Source organism: Hippocampus zosterae, chromosome 9, assembly GCF_025434085.1.
Source record: "Hippocampus zosterae strain Florida chromosome 9, ASM2543408v3, whole genome shotgun sequence".
NCBI lineage: Eukaryota > Metazoa > Chordata > Actinopteri > Syngnathiformes > Syngnathidae > Hippocampus > Hippocampus zosterae.
The window spans coordinates 7,629,524-7,646,450 of NC_067459.1; the positions used below are offsets into that span (position 1 = coordinate 7,629,524).

At 39.4% G+C, this 16,927-nt stretch overlaps 1 protein-coding gene across 1 annotated transcript; it reads left to right on the forward strand.

Annotated features, from left to right (window-relative positions):
• The first annotated feature begins 10,069 nt into the window (after nucleotides 1-10,069).
• Nucleotides 10,070-16,361, forward strand: LOC127607122 (uncharacterized). The gene is made up of 6 exons (XM_052075225.1): nucleotides 10,070-10,242; nucleotides 11,706-12,307; nucleotides 12,481-12,591; nucleotides 13,342-13,403; nucleotides 14,566-14,826; nucleotides 15,496-16,361. The coding sequence occupies exons 2-6, from the start codon at nucleotides 11,716-11,718 to the stop codon at nucleotides 15,514-15,516; spliced, it is 1,047 nt and encodes a 348-aa protein (XP_051931185.1). The 5' UTR covers nucleotides 10,070-10,242; nucleotides 11,706-11,715; the 3' UTR covers nucleotides 15,517-16,361.
• Nucleotides 16,362-16,927: the final 566 nt, after the last annotated feature.

The window sequence follows — 16,927 nt, forward strand, 5'->3', positions numbered from 1 at the left end:
TAGTTTGCACGTTGTTGATGAGCCTCAAAATATCAATCAAATACTATTGTAACGCGCATGCAGAAAATGACACTTGCTATCTCAGCAAGTGAACATATTTATGCAATAGTACAATTGAAAGAGCTTCTTAAATGATTGCACTGAATGATAATCTCCACATATGCACTTTGTGAGACTCTTAATACATGCAGGGAAGCACATTTATCATCACCATTCACAAATGTGACAGCCTGTGAGATCCATATATGTGATGTAATAGAATAATGTGTGTATGTGTGTGTGTGTGCGTGTGTGTGTGTGTGTGTGTGTGTGTGTTTGCACGATAAATGAAATAAATATTGTATCATTTATACGGTATGGCATGCAGAAATGAGGCTCATACTAAAGTTTGACATGATTAATGTAGCTTATTATAATGATTTTAATGGTCGAGTAATAATCAAGTGAGACCGTGAGACATGGATGCCGCATTTCAATTATGACAATGTGCCTCCGTGACACGTATAAGTAGAGTTTCTATAGCAAAGGCCTAGAATGTAATCTTGCAATTAATGTACTGTAGGCAATAAAGATGCCACAAGCACTTCGGGGAACCCTATTTGACCCTAGAAACACAGCAATAATTAATATGTGAGCCAATGAGATCGTTTAGTGACATGACTAATCAGCACTTTATGTTAGGAAGAAGCACTTATTCTTATTGAGTACAGGTGAGCCACTGAGAATTGTAGTGGGCCAACTCAATTTCATCATTTTTTAGGAGAGTGCACAAAGTCCACTGATGGATGAAGGAATAGACGGACTGCCTCCTATAGGTCAAAATTAGAACTAAAACTTGACTTGGAACTAGTTTGATTTGAAAGATGTGCCTATTCTCTTTTTATGTCTGCATGCACTTAACTTTAAAATGACCAAAATGTAGTTGACCCTCTTTATTACTTAGTGGCTCAGTTCTAAAGAAATGAATGACTGAATGCCATGTTATTTATTCTATGAAGAGTGCCTTCCATTAAACTTGTATGCTAACTGTGTGGAGTCTCCCGCTCATCATTTGGCTAAGAGCTAAGACTGTATCTTCATACAACAGCTAACTGCTAGCAGCTATTAGTCAACAATTGAATGGATTTGCGTCTTTAAGACTTTAGCTATTTTCAAAATTATTATTTTTAAATATTTTTTAATTCCTGTCCAATCATTTTAAAATGTTCAGTCTCGTATGTTTTACCCATACAGACGATTTTCTGTTTTTGTATCTATATATAAATGTTTGTATTTTTTATGCATATTTTGTAATTATTTTTTAATTCATTTATTAGTTTTCAATTTGTATAAAAAAGCGGCATTATGTTTAAATGGTTGTATTATTTTCAAAATATTGATAGTGGTTTGTGTGTTTTGTCATAATCAAGTCAAGTCAAGTCAACAGTATTTATAGAGCACTTTCAAACAGCCATCGCTGCATACAAAGTGCTGTACATGGAGCAATTTAACATGCACATTAAACAGTAAGACAAATCGGTAATAAAGGCGGTAGAAAGCACCAAACAGTAAAACCAAGAACAAATCTAAGTCATGCTGAGTCGAATGGCAAAGAATACAAGTGAGTTTTGAGGAGGGCTTTGAAGATGGGCAGCGAGGAAACTTGCCGAATGTTCAGTGGGAGGTCATTCCAGAGAGAGGGACCAGCAACAGAAAAGGCTCGATCCCCTCTGAGCCTCAGTTTAGTTCTTGGTACTTCTAATAATGTCTGGTCCACAGACCTGAGTCGCCGGGCAGGTGTGTAGGGTGTGTGTGTGTGAAGGGTGGGCGTGTAAGTGGACGCTAAAGGGACGCCGCAAGCAGGTACCAACACCTGTATAGAGTGTGGCAATGTGCATTGTTGATAAACAACTCCGGTTTTGGTTTCTAAGGACCCCCGAAAATAAATTCAACAAAGAGACACGCTTACGAAGCTCAGTTCAAACTTCAAGCCATCGGTTATGCTTTTGGCATGCGTGCCCATCTCACAGAAGCGGTGAAAAACCAAGTCAAGCAAATGAACTCTGAGCTCGCCGTTATTCCCGGAGGCTTGACTAAAGAACTCCAACTGCTGGACATCGACATCAACCGAGCGTTCAAAGTAAAGTTGCGAACGGCATGGGAACAATGGATGATCGATGGCAAACACAACTTTACAAAGAGTGAGAGGCAGCGCTGGGCGAGTTACGCCACAATACGCAACAACGAGAGGGAACGCGGCGTTTTTGATGGATTACGGTACTTGCACAATTGTTCAATTATTTCTACACACACACGTGCTGCTACCATGTTTCGTTCTGTTCTTTACTTTCAAATGTGGGAAAGCTTCACACGAGATAAATGTTGACTTTGCTGTTGCTGCTCCTTCTTTCCGCTCAGCAATGCGTAGCAACTCACACTTTAGCATGTGATGCGTTCAATGACAACTGGGATGTGCAGTCCTCTGCTTCTGATACAGAGGATGAGGACTTTGATGGATTTCTGCGTGATGATTTATCGAAAAACGTGAGAACATTGTACGATGACTAAATAAAATACACCCGAACTCAGTTCTGCTTTCGTTGCCTTTTTAAAAACGTGTTTTTAGCTTTCATCTGTATGTGTTGGCATGCTACCGTATGCTTCAAGCTAACGTGTTAGCGTGCGCGCATGCATGCCGTATGTTTAAGCTAGCGTATGTTTTACCACTGTAAAACTGCGCCCGTTAAGACAGTGCGGTTTGTCTATGTGTAAAATACAGAAATGTCACCCATTAATGAGACTGCGCCCAACCGTACGGTGCGTCGAATAGTCGTGAAAATACGGTAATCCCGATACAAACCAAAAGTTGTAAAAATATCACGGTTAAGGGTAAAGTGTGAGCCTTAATGGCGACTTCTTCTTACTTTTTTCTTTTCTGATTGATATAAAAATGATTTAGTAGATATAAACACATAACGGGGTAGGACTAGATAAGTTTTTTACTTCATCCTACTCCCTTGAACATAATAACTGTGTTGAATGAAGACTGATTTCTTTCTTTTTACTTTTTTATCTACCTTATTTTCTGTCAAACTATTACTGTATATGTTTTATGTTCAATAAACAAAAGAACAAACAATAAGACTACGTCAAATAAAACTGCCATGTGATCAGAAATCCCATTTTCAAGGACTTCCAGATTTGACACCAGTAGACCACGAGCAAGGACAAGGTCTAAAATATGTCCTTGTTCATGTGTCGGGCTGGTCACATACTGCACAAAATTAAAAGAGTCGATAAGTCTTAAGAAGTCTTTGCTAGAAAAATAAGACTTTATTTTTTCTCATATTTTTGTATTTATCATCGAATATTGTCAGTTTTACCAATAGATTACGCACCATCAGTGCAGTGTTTTGGACGGACGCTTCTGACTCTGCTTCAAACGTCCGACTGAGTAAAGTGGATGAATAATTTATGAAAGTATCCATTGCTGAGAATAAATGTGTCCTTGTGCAGGCAATGGATCACTGACTGATTGGCAGCATCAAGCGCGCACACACACACACACACACACACACACACACACACACACACACACACACACACACACACACACACACACACACACACGCACACACACACACATTTACAGGTGACTCTCCCAAGGTCAATGCTGATGTAATGCTGTTGGCATTTATAATTCATCAGGTATTACACTAAAGAAATCTGGAGGAATCCATCCAAATGTCAGTTGAAATGTAACAAGGCAGTTTTCCACCATAGTCTAAAAATATTTAATATTTTGTGGAGTTTTAGGTCTTATTTTGAATTTCTGACAGGTTATTCATCTAATGTTTTTCCTTTTTATGACCTCATGTTTTGTATTGTATTATTATATGTTGCATTATCCATGTTTTTAATCTGTGTTTGTTTTTTTAATGCTTTTATGTCTTTGTCATCCGTTTCTGCTTTTATTAAATGTTTGTATTTTTACGCAATATCATTTTGAATATTTTTGATTTTGTTGTTTTTCATTTATTTGTTTTATTACTATTTTCTTCTCATTTTTTGTGAATATTTTGTATTTGTGCATTTTGTCATATGTTTGTAATTTTATTATATATATTTTTCATTTTGTACATTTTGTCTGTAGCTTTATTTTTTTCAAATTGGTGTCTCATATTTTGAATTATTTGGAAATATTTTGCCATTATGTGTTTTATGAGAAATATTCCAGTATTTTTTCTGATGTGTGTGTAAATGTAAATTAATATACATACTTCTTATTTTTATATGTTTTTGTCTTTTTGTTGTAATATATAGTAGTATTTGTGTAGGTCATATACACATTTTTCATGCAATATTGTGTGAAGTCCTTGTTTTTTAATTTTTTTATTTGTCAATATTAGGGTTTTTTCCTCATATTTTGTATTGTTTAATGTATGAGTGTGTTACTCTATTAACATACTCATACTTTTTCGTATGATTTCTTCATCTAATAATTTAGTGTTCTGCCATTGACTGATGACCAGTTCGGGATGTAGTCTGCCTTTCACACACAGTCAGCTGAGTCACCCCCTTGTAACCCAGTTCGAGATAAGTGGTTTTGAAAAGAATGGAAGGATGAATCATAATCATAATTTAGTGTGGGTTTTTTTTGTTGTTATTTTCTCAAGTATCTAAATATTTTTCATTCATTAGTCTTGCGATATTTGTATTTTTTTTTTGTTTGAAATAATATTTTTCCTTTTTTGTCAAACTTTATATATATACATATATAAAACCAACCAGATATCCTGATCATAGATAAAGGGCAGAGGAAAGCCGTTGTCCTGGATGTCGCGGTCCCAAGTGATGGAAACATCACAAAGAAGGAACACGAGAAACTCAAGAAATACCCAGGGCTTAGAGAGGAGCTGGAGAGAGCCTGGATTGTAAAGGTGACAGTCGTGCCTGTGGTGGTCGGAGCACTCGGGGCAGTGACCCCCAAACTAGATGAGTGGTTGCAACAGATCCCGGGAACAACATCGGACATCTCAGTCCAGAAATGTGCAGAACCCTCAAGCTTCCTGGCATCTGGTAGAGGACCCGAGCTGAATGAGGGACGGACACCACCCGAGGTGTGAGATGAGGATAAAAAAATATATATATATATATATATATATATATATATATATATATATATATATATATATATATATATATATATATATATATATATATATTCATCTTCTGTACCGCTTGATCCTCACTAGGGTCGCGGGGGGTGCTGGAGCCCATCCCAGCCGTCTCCGGGCAGTAGGCGGGGGACACCCTGAATCAGTTGCCAGCCAATTGCAGGGCACACATAGACGAACAACCATCCACGCTCACACTCACACCTAGGGACAATTTTGAGTGTTCAATCAGCCTGCCACGCATATTTTTGGAATGTGGGAGGAAACCGGAGCACCCGGAGAAAACCCACGCAGACCCGGGGAGAACATGCAAACTCTACACAGGGAGGCCGGAGCTGGGATCGAACCCAGTACCTCTGCACTGTGAAGCCGACGTGCTAACCACTGGACTACCGGGCCGCCCTATATATCTATATATATATTGCGCGTCGTCCCGCACGCGGTCTGTCCTTCCGTCTGTCCCTTTTCAAAACGTACCTACTTCACCGCGCCGCTGCGCGCCGCCACTGCGCGCCGCCACTGCGCCGCTCAGGCAGTGGCTCACTACGATCGCGCGGGCATCTTAGCGAAAAAAATGTTGTCTACCCACAAGCATTGCAATGAATTTGTTAGTTATTTAGTAGAGCTAAACATCTCTTTATTTTTGCGACAAGCAATGAAGATGAACAAAAAGTTGAACCAAGCAACAACACTTTTGTGGGCCGAAGGCCACCTTACCAGCCTTCCGCAGGAACTAGCTGATGAGCCGCCCGGAGGGCGGCGAACCAGCTAGTGTGTGTGTGTGTGTGTGTGTATATATATATATATTATATATATAATATATATATATATAGTTTTTGTGTTTTCATTGTAAGATTTTCCACATTTCCACTATTACATTACATGCACCATCTTTCCACCATGGTCTAAAAATAGCATGGTCTCATGACTGGAAGGTCCCGTCACCTTGTAAAATATGGATGGGTCTTGCACAATCGGCAGGCTAGTCACAAATCAACTTGTTGGATTTCTGCTCACTCAGCAGACAACTCATGAGATGCATGTAAAACAGGCTTCAAAGTTCAGCATTTGACTTAAGTATGTTGTCGGGATGTACTGATGGATGGTCTGACCGTGATCACAAAATGGCAACTTATAGCTGCCGTGTCTTATTGATCAGTGACATACTCCAGCATATTGATTCAGTGCCGTGACTTTGCTTGCTAGGGCGTGTTTTGCATTCGTCTTTTGATTCAGTTTTTTTAAAAAATGACAGAATCAGAACATGTGTCCGAAAAAAAGTTGCCAATTTACATTAGAGGCAAATGAGAAATTGGCCCACCACAAGCAGCAGATGGCACTATCGTGAGAAATGGTTTTGGGGTGTTTAGAAGACAGTAAATTCGATTGTCTGCCACAAATTGAAAAAAAAAAATCAAGTATCTTCTAAAAATGTATACAATTGTTTATATTATTAATTGAACTTTTAATACACCACAAACGATGATCCACTTTAAATATCATTTGAAACTCTTTTTACATTATTCTGAAAGCAAAATGGCTTGCAGATGATTTGATTTCAGCAGAGCAAAAACATAAACATGCCCCATAGACTCTCTGTAAACTTCCGGGATCAACAGCTTTGTTTACAGCAGTGCCATCTTCTGGATGTGGTGGGGTATTTCCCTATTTATTCTTAAAGCAAATACTGCAGTCAAGTGCGAACGTTAGCTACTAGCCATTAGAAGGTTGGCAAGCTCGCAGTTAGTGGGAACGAACGCATACGACAGGTCGACTGCTTTGACTATTTATTGTTATTATTATTAAGAGGGGAAAGTGACAAGTTGATTTACATTAAACCTAAATTGTGTACTGTACCAACCTTCGGCGGGCCGGATTAAAAAGACCAACAGGCCGGATCTGGCCTGCGGGCCGTAGTTTGCCCATCCTGCCCGAGACTTGTGGTTTTTAACCTTGTTAGAGGTACCGAACCCAACCAGTCCATATGCAAATTCACCGAATTTTTACAAATTCAAGCCATAAAAAATGAATTTATAAAAAACTGAAAAAAGTAAACAAAATGAAATGTCATAGGTACCGTAAAGGTTTTTTTTTTAAATTGTATGACGTACTATCGCGACAGTCACACTGTGACTACTGAGCAAATTAAATTTCCCGCATTACTGATTGGTTATGCACAATGTAATGTGATCATCTGCAGCCAGCGATGGCCAAGCGGGCGTGTCATAATTAATTGACATGAGTCGGGTGTGTTTTAACCACCATGGCAGAGGCTCCGCCCAACCCCTGAGACCAACTCACTTGATTCCCTGGGTTTCGATCAAACCCAGGTTAAGAACCATTGCCCTCGACCCAGCAGGTGCCTCTTAATTTTGCTCCTAATTCATATTTTATATTTAATGTATCATATATTATTTAGAATTGTTATTATTCATTGTTGTATTTTCATTTGATTTGGCAATATTTATGAGGTGTTTTATGTGTGTCATTAGAATCTCTAACTAGGTGTGGTGCTACACGCTAGTTTACTGAAGAGAGCCCAAAAAGTGATTTGACTAATGGATATGTATTTGTAGTCAGTAATTAATGTCAATTTAAACTGTTTTGCTCAGTGCACAATTCAACCTGTGTGACTTCATTCTGTTAATCACTTTATGATTATGACACATTAGCAGCGTAGTAATAAAGTAAAAATAAAGGGAAAAGTTCCCCTTGCGTGATACTCAACTTTCACAAATAAGATAAGATAAGTCAAAGCAAATAGTGTTGGTTGGTTTCCCGCATGTACAAAATTGTGTCAACAATCCAGAGGGCCGCTGACTCAATCGATGAGCTCATCGTAAACAGAGAGGGGCGGGAACTTTGGGAGAATTCGAAGTGTAATTTGGAAATCAGTCTGGAGTCACATGCAGTTAAAGGAGACATACTATACCATGTTTTTACCCATTTTTAACAGTTCATATTTGCCTTAATAAAATCTCTGTGAAATTCTTCCATTGAAATACACAAAGGAATGACAGGACACTTGACACTCACACTAGTTGAAATTACTCAGATTTTGGCCCGCAGTTCTGTCTCATGCAAATAAATAATGTGACCTTTGTTAACATGACGCAATTGGAGCAGAGCCAGGGCATTACGACCAAGCGAGTCAGGGTAACAAAATGAGCATTGAGCATCATAGTCGTTATAAACAGGGGTGCATGTAAGTGGTGTGCTGGTGCGCTTTAGGGCTGAAAATTGAGAATTGCACCCCAGTTCAAGGCTGTACAACACTTTGCGTACAAATGGGTCAGGCAAGCCTCAATTCGAAATCAAGTCATCCACCTCAAAAATTGCTTCTGAGGGGCAACTTCAAAATAAAATATTGGTGAGATATCCATCCATCCATCCATCCATCCATTTTTGACACTGCTTATCCTGATCAGGGTTGCAGAGCCTAACCAGCTGACTTTGGGTGGAAGGCAGACTACACCCTGAACACATTGATATCCATGTTCGGTGTTACTTTTTGCTTTTATTTGATTTTTATTTTAGCCCAGCGGCTGTTTGCATAGCTTGACAACGCTAATGGCTACATATCGGGCAAGAAGGTGGGGGAACACGCTGCAGGAGGGCCGCTGGCGAGACAGTTCTAATAAATATGAATTTAATTTCTTAAAACATTAAATTGTACTGTTTTAATAAGTTGCCTTTGTGAAACCCTGTTTTACTTTATGTTGTTGTAATTAGAATATAAAAAATGAAGAAAAAAAAAGATACAATCTTTATTCACTTATATTAAAGGTGCTCATGTGACGAGAGGACCCAAGCGCGTCCACCAGATACACCCAAAAATTCTGCACCATCGGTTGCAAATCTTTAAAACACAAATATTCTAACTCAAACACGTAGACAGTTACATATCTACACCATTACTCGCAGGCATATATTCCTTGTTCTGTTGTATTGTGGTTTTATGATAATTGTTCTGTAAAGCACTTTGTTACAGCTACAGCTGTGGTATAAGCACTCCATCTATCCATCCAAGGGTCAAGGGGGTGCCGGAGCATATCTCAGCTGTCTTCGGGCAGTAGGAGGGGGACACCCTGAACCGGTTGCCAGCCAATTGCAGGACAAACACAGATGAACAACCATTCACGCTTACACTCACAACTAGAGACAATTTGGAGTGTTCAATCAGCCTGCCATGCATGTTTCTGGAATGAGGGAGGAAACCAGGGGTGCCCGGAGAAAACCCACGCAGGCAGGGGGAGAACATGCAAACTCCAAATGGAAGGCCGGAGGAACCTACAGCCTCAGCACTGTGAGGTCGACGCGCTAACCACTGGACCACCAGGCCACCAAAGTTATAATCCCTACTCAGACAACAGCAAACCAAGAAGACAAGTTTGCTCTTTGCACATGACGTGACCAGGATTTGAACCAAGGTTCCTGCATCCACAACACTGGGTACAAACCACTACACGACCACGGCCTTCATCAAAGCGATCTATAACTAAAAATCTATTGTATTAACTCCTGTGAAAAACAAAACACTGTATTACGGTCGGTCAGTCGTGACCGTCTTCTTTGTGGTTCAGCATGAAATCCACGTCGTATATAGGTATAAAAATGTCATTTTTGAAAAATCAAATATTATTGACAACATTCTTAATTCGACCCTCCCTGTCCCACAAAAAAAAAAAAAACAAATTAAAAATGAATGATTGTATTATATCAGTACATCCTATTAAGTAATGCCAGGGAGAGCTGAAACTGGATGAAGAGAATAGAAAAAAAGATGAATAGATAGTGGATCAGCCAGGTTTTACGTCCAGAGAGTTGGCCAGGACCAATCGTGGAAAGTTTGCCTAATACAGGCATGAAGCCTGTTGGTTCAGGTGAGCGGGGCTTTCCGTCCCCGCCCCCTGGCCTGTCATTTGTGCTTGCGTCACACAGGTTCAGGTAAGGAAGTGGAACAGAGAAACGGCCGACATACAAGAAAAGCAGCAAAAGTGTCGAGTTCCTCATTTGAAAGCGTAAACAGAGAAACATACGGAGTCAATTTTCGACAATTGACCATCACCTCTACACACTTCACTACGTGAGTCTTCTCATTTGATCTTTTAAAAATAATATCAATGCACGGCAATGGTATTACTGGACTGTGTCCATTCTATCATTGTTTAAACTGAATGCTGTTCCAGTTATATAATACAGCACTTTATGCTGATTACTTTATGATAAATCAACATTTGTGTTTATTGTGCATTTATTTCTAATAATGCAAGAGCTGTTCGCCGCATCTGCAGAGGCTTTGCATTGTATGTCACTTTTTTTACTCTCCATACATTTTTAGAATACGGCTGTTTCATTTTTGTTTTCCTAACACAAATAATTGTATTGAAGCAAGTTATTCGCTTGCTAAGGATTCAGTTATAGAGTAAGTGCAATGCATACAGAAATGGTTTGGGTCCAGTCAGCAAAGCGTCAAAAAGGTAAAAGGAACGTAATTTATAAAATTATAAGTACTGTTAAAAGTTTACTGGCAGCAAATAATAATAACAACACTAATTTGTGTATCTATTTGTTGTCCTGAATGTAAGAGAATTTAGAGTCAGTCCGAGTATGTTATTTGTTTTTGATGCATTTGATTCAAACAAAAAAAAAATCATTAAATGCATGTTATTATTGTTAAGTACTAAAGAATACATCCAATAAATGCACTTGCAGCAAAAAATCTGAATACAGTGGAGTGTAACAAGCAACTGTAGCATGCATGCATACAAAGACGTGCGCACACACAGAAATTTTAATATAAGGTTAAAGAACAATTTTTATTTCATTTTGTAAAGTGTGCATCAAATAAAATTATTAATAAATTATTAATACTAATAAAATTATTAGTTTTTTAATTAATAAAAGACTGACAACATTTCCTGTATTTGTTGTAGAATACTCTGTTTTAATTGTCTTTAGTATGACAGCTGTGCTGTCTTTTGTCGGAGTCATATGTCACTTAATACGCAATATGACAAAAACATTTTTTATTGAGTCATAACAAGCCTCAAATGCAACGACTTACATCCTGTTGATTTCCTAGAAAGGTGAGTCACTTACGGTAAACACTGATATGAAAAATTTAGAAAAGCTTTTAGCGGAATTAGTTATGGCAGTATTTTTTATTATAGATTCAATTCAAATTGTATTGCTCCAAAAAACATTAATATTCAGTACATATAATGAGAAGCACTTTGAAAGAAGTCAAGATTTTTTTAAATAGGAAAGCAACTTTAGAAATAAAAAAAAAGTTATACTACCAGGAAATAATGAAAATAAAGAATAATTAAAAATAAGTAACTGAAGCAAAAAAAGTAAATAATATAACGGTGTACAGTACTGTATTATTGACAGTTTACTATTTTATTCATTAAATTAAGCAAAACATTTTCTTTTGTTTTGCAAGTAAAGCAAAAAAATATTGAACAGTAAACCAAAATAGATACAATGATTAACTTAAATGGATGATTTAGATAAAGTGTGACATATATTATCTTGTGATTGCAGTTGTCCGGCCATGGAGGACAAAACAGCCCATCAATGGACCAACATCAGTCCTGTGATTTCAGTGGCGCCCAACGATACGCGCCGTCTTCTGGAAGTCTACGTCAAACGCAGCCTAAGCCTGAATGATGAGTCACTCAGCGTCAAGCATCCCGAGCGCAAACTCAAATGGGTGACCATTCCTAAAAGGCATCGGAGACATTCCAGCGACCCTTCCTTTCACTTGGCCGATGATTTGAACGATGGTACTTTCCGGTCGCTCGCTCCCGCCGAAACTCCCCCAGCAATAGTGTCAGAGGGCAAGGTCAGCAAGAAGTCCCAGAAGAACAAAAAGCCCTCCTTGTGGAAGAGCTTCCTGGGTTTATTCTCACGGAAGAGCACTGTGGAGAGAGCCGAGGACCAGGGGTGTCCATCGGGCATTCCAGAGGGGTCCGACGATGACTCGGACTACACCTCCGTGTGCTTGCCCGCCTCGACTACGGCCTCCTCGACAAAGAAGAAGTCCTCAAAGAGAAAGAGTTTGAAAAGAAGGTTCTCCAAGAGGCGCCTCTCCCTTATTATGAACAACAAGAAAGAGGAGTTCAACCCTGCAGACACCAGCAGAGGTATGATTTCACAACCACATATGGATGACGAACACTTATTTGTTCTGCCTTGTCACGACACGTCACTGGCACCAAAAAATAAACTAATTCCCTATTGAGACGCTGGGTGGGAATCGTTGGTTTGTTAGAAAGTGTGCATTGCTTTTAACTAATGTCCTGTTGTTGATTTTCAGCTGTGGTGAGCGTGGAACCGACCATCTCCTACTATGAGAAGGTGTCTGAGGAACTGGATAAGATTCTCCACGAGGTCAAGGAAAAAGATGAGCTGGACACTATGTCAGATGGTAAGGACGCCGGGTATTGCTTTCATAATGTTGCTTGCAGTTTGGGGGCCCTTGGCAGTAAAATAGAGTGGTTCACATACTTGACAACCCAACTCATCCTGGGCTCACAAAGCTTAAAGTTGCAGTCCCGTATGCTAGCTGGGTATATGCTTTGCAGGACTGGAGCATAAAAGGCTGACAGTCAGCGTGGGAAATATGTACTGATTGCGAAAACGTTGGATGGCCTTCATTTTGGCTGTGCAACTGCATCATGAACTTGAGTAGAAATTAACTGAAGCTGGTAGTACATGTCCATTCAGGACATTGCAATCTCCAGAAACGGAAAAACACCGTAAGCCATAAAGTGCATACCTACCGGGATATTCGTTAACGTTACCTGGGGAAGTAATTTCTCACAATCAAGTCGGTTGTTGAGAAAATGAATATTAAAACTCTGTCCATGTACCTGACGAAGCTGGAAGGCCTGCTGATATTGATCAAAATCTTAATGATGTGTTCTGTTGCAATGAGTCGACTAATGGTCTTCTCAATGGTCCGACCGGTTGCGCCCATGCACGAGATGGGCAGTGGGGCTTTCAAATTAATATAAATAATAATAAAGGTATGTTAGATGGGCAGATTAAAAAGATCAATAGGTCGGTAGTTAGGCATGTAGGTAGGTAGCTCAGTAAATGGATGGATGGTATAGGCTGCTGTCAGGCAGATTAACTCAACTTCTTGTTCATTTTTCTTCCCCCCCAATCTCCGCAGAGGAAGTCATCAACCGGATCATTGCTTTGACAAAGGAGCAGGGAGACGCTATCGACGGCAAGGTCAGTCAGTGGCCATCACCCAGATGCTAAGAAATTTACTCTTCATTTCACATTTTACTCACTGACACATGATTCATCGTCAATATTAAGCAGGTGGGTAGGCTACATACTGCTGCGATAAAAATAACACGCCCACATGTTGATGACTAACATTATAGATCAGTGGAAAAAATATTAAATTTACCCAATTAGGAAGATGAATGAATGAATGAATACCCAATTGTGACAAGGGCTCAACGCCGGTGATAGGTAGGTTAGGTAGGTATACTAGCTACAGGTAGCTAGCAAAGAAGGTATTAGGTGGGTTAGATGGGTAACATAGTTCATCCATCCATTTTCTAATCTGTTTATCCTCGCAAGGGTCGCGGGCATACAGGAGCCTATCCTAGCTGTCTTAAGGCAGCAGGCGGGGTACACCCTGAACTGGTTGCCAGCCAATCGCAGGGCAGGTAACATAGTTAAGCATACTTGAAGTGGGAAGATATATTCAATGGGTAGGTAGGTTTAAAGGGCAGATTACATGAGTAGATAAAGAACAGAGGTAGGTTGAAAGGGGAGTTAAATCGGTAAATTGGTAGGTAGACAGGTAGGTAGGTCGGCCGGCAGGCCGGTTGCATGGGTTGGTTCGATGGGTACAGTAGGTAGGCAGGTTTAATGGGTAGGTAGGAAGGTATGTTAAATGAATAGATATATTAGATTAAATTAGTGGTAATTAGTGGTTAAAGAAGGAGGTTAGTTAGGTAGGTTGGATAGATATGTGGGTCATATGGGTAATTAGAATGTTTGGTAAGTCGATTACCTGGGCAGAAAAGCAAGTTTGAAGTTACATCGGGAGTTAAGTTCTGAAGCAAGTTACATAGGTAGGTTCGGCAGAACGGTTGTTAAATGGGTCAAGCGTTATTGTGATAAGGCAGCTGGACCACAGGAGGTGATAAGTAGTCATGGTAGTCAAAGTTCAAACTTCAGCATGCATGCGTGTGATATTTTTTAGTCCTACGTCATGCATCATTGCCCGCTGTTGACTTTCCAGCTTGTAAACAATGGCCACCCTTGAGGAGATTTGCATGAATGCTCATGTCGCAGCACTTTTATGAGAACTCACCATTGGAAGGATTTTCTTGACTGACCTTTAACCTTTCTGCCTTTGTGGTTTTCTATGCAGATTAAAGACAACTCCACCCTGAGTAACTTCTTCAAGAGGATGTCATATTCGTCCTTCCAGAGGCTGGCCGATGCATATTTGGAGAAGGAGGCCTCACCCACGCGCACACAGCCCACTGTCCTACCCACGGCACCGGAGCTGGTCAAGCTGGCCTTTATGTTGGACTTCACGGCTCGTATCGCCGGCCTCTCCCGCCAAAACGTTGGGCACATCACTGGCTTGGGCAACCGCTACCTGCAAGACCGATTTGAATATAAACAAGTAAGACATTATAAACCTGTTCTGGATCCGTTTCCAAACTTTTACTGAGCCAAGATACTGTATGTGTTTTACATGAGAAAAAAAAATCTCACAGCGCAGCATTCAACAAAAATATCATGAAAAGAAAAGACAGCGGTACTCCATATATTTGCAGATTTACCTAGAGATAAAAACCTGCCCTCCATTGTTAACTGGCCAAACTCCTGTCTAAGGAAAAAAAATAGTAATTCATTGCCATTTTGTGGCATCCAGGGGAAATTCTAAACATTTTATAGTCAATCGGATATTTGGCTGACTCTAAAATGTCATATTTATCCAAGGAAACATGAGGATCACTATTTATTGAAAAAAAAAGACGTCTCAGTGTATTCACAAATTTACTTACTTAGTGTGAGATCTGGTCCAGTTTAAATGAACTCAAAGCTCTTATTTTTCTGTATAAATGGCAACAGGTGGCTTTACATGTTATTTTCTGTGGAAGAGCATTTATTTTATTTTACTTGTTATTACATGTCATAGCTATTGTAGATGAATAAAGCAAGAATGTATGTCCACAATTATTTTTAGTATATAAAGAATGTTTTATACTAATTATGTAAAATTGGGTAATTTCGTGTATCACGTGTGATCATCTATTTTTTTTATTTATTTATTTGTGGTCTCTTCTAGGCATGTTTGGACCAGCACTGATGACAGAGGTGGTGACTATGCAGATGGTGGAAACATTTCCAGCAGTTCAATTAAGCTGAGGATGTGGTGCAAGTTTCCAACATGATTTTTGTTTTTGTTTTTTTCATTTGTGTTTAATTATGCCGGAAGAGCATAATTTGCTGACACGGAAGCTTTGAGGACATTCCAAAGTGAACTTCACCCTATTGGTTGGCTCTAATATTGGAGTGGAGTGGTGCTGCAGGGCTCTTGTGACACAAACGTGATGTTATTTTATTTTTTGTGCCACAATTGGAATGGGAAGGTATAAATGGAAAAGAAAAAAGCAAAATCACAGACAATTAAGTCTGGTCGAAAAATGCTGCATCAGAGGTCTTTAAATCGTGAGATAAGCTAAATATTTGTGGCCATTGGCCATTGGAGTACAGAATCTATAGACCCTCATTTCAGTCTAAGACAACTAAATGCTATGCAATTATTAAATACTTGTAGTGTTTATGTGTTATTGTTTAAATTTTGCAACTGACATAAGAAGTGGTACACACACTAAATTTGCTTTCGTGGGCCAGAAAAGAATGATGCAGGGGAACGTAACTAGCCCGTGGGCCTCGAGTTCGAGATTGCAACCTGAGCTACAGTTAAAACAATATATACGCAGTCTATGTGTTAGAAATGTGATGCTTTATTGATTTTGTTGAGAAACAACCCTGTGCAATATTGTTTACAATTCCACAATTTCACAACTAAGAAAGTGTTATATGTTTGTGTTAGTCTTATTTATCAGAAGCTGGAATCAAATGAGAGATAGTTTGTTTTTAATGTGAATGCTGGCATTCATTTTGCAAATATATATATATATTTTTAAAGCTGTGTTGTCATTTTAGCATGTTGGACAAAGGTGGAGGGGATTAGCCTGTGTTGTTTTAGCCGATGCTAAAAAGCAATGAGAGAAAGTCAAACAAGTGCCACACCTTTGGTCGACCTAATTCATACCTCCCGACTTGTAAAAACAACATTGTGCGGCGTGGAAGCATGCAAAATGCAGTGCGGAAATTCCATTGTGAAAAGAACTTTAGCAACATTTGGTGTTGAATGATGTAACGCAGAGGCTTGCCGCACCCCATGTCGCAAACGCTAGCGTGTAATTAAGAGATGGAATGTGGCAGTCTGTCAGCATCAAGGCGGAAGCGTTTTGTGATGGATCCCACCTGAGGAACTGGTTCACCTCACAGACAGGCCAGGACAAGGAACACCTGAACATGCAAGTTCCTGCACGGAAACACACCTTTCATCACAATGGTGTCGAAACTGACTGACAGAGCCCAATGAAATACTGCATAGAAATCTAGAGAGGTGTTGAGAATTACTTTCTATATCTATATAATTGCAAATATATTTTTTTAAAAGCTGTGTTGTCATTTTAGCATGTTGG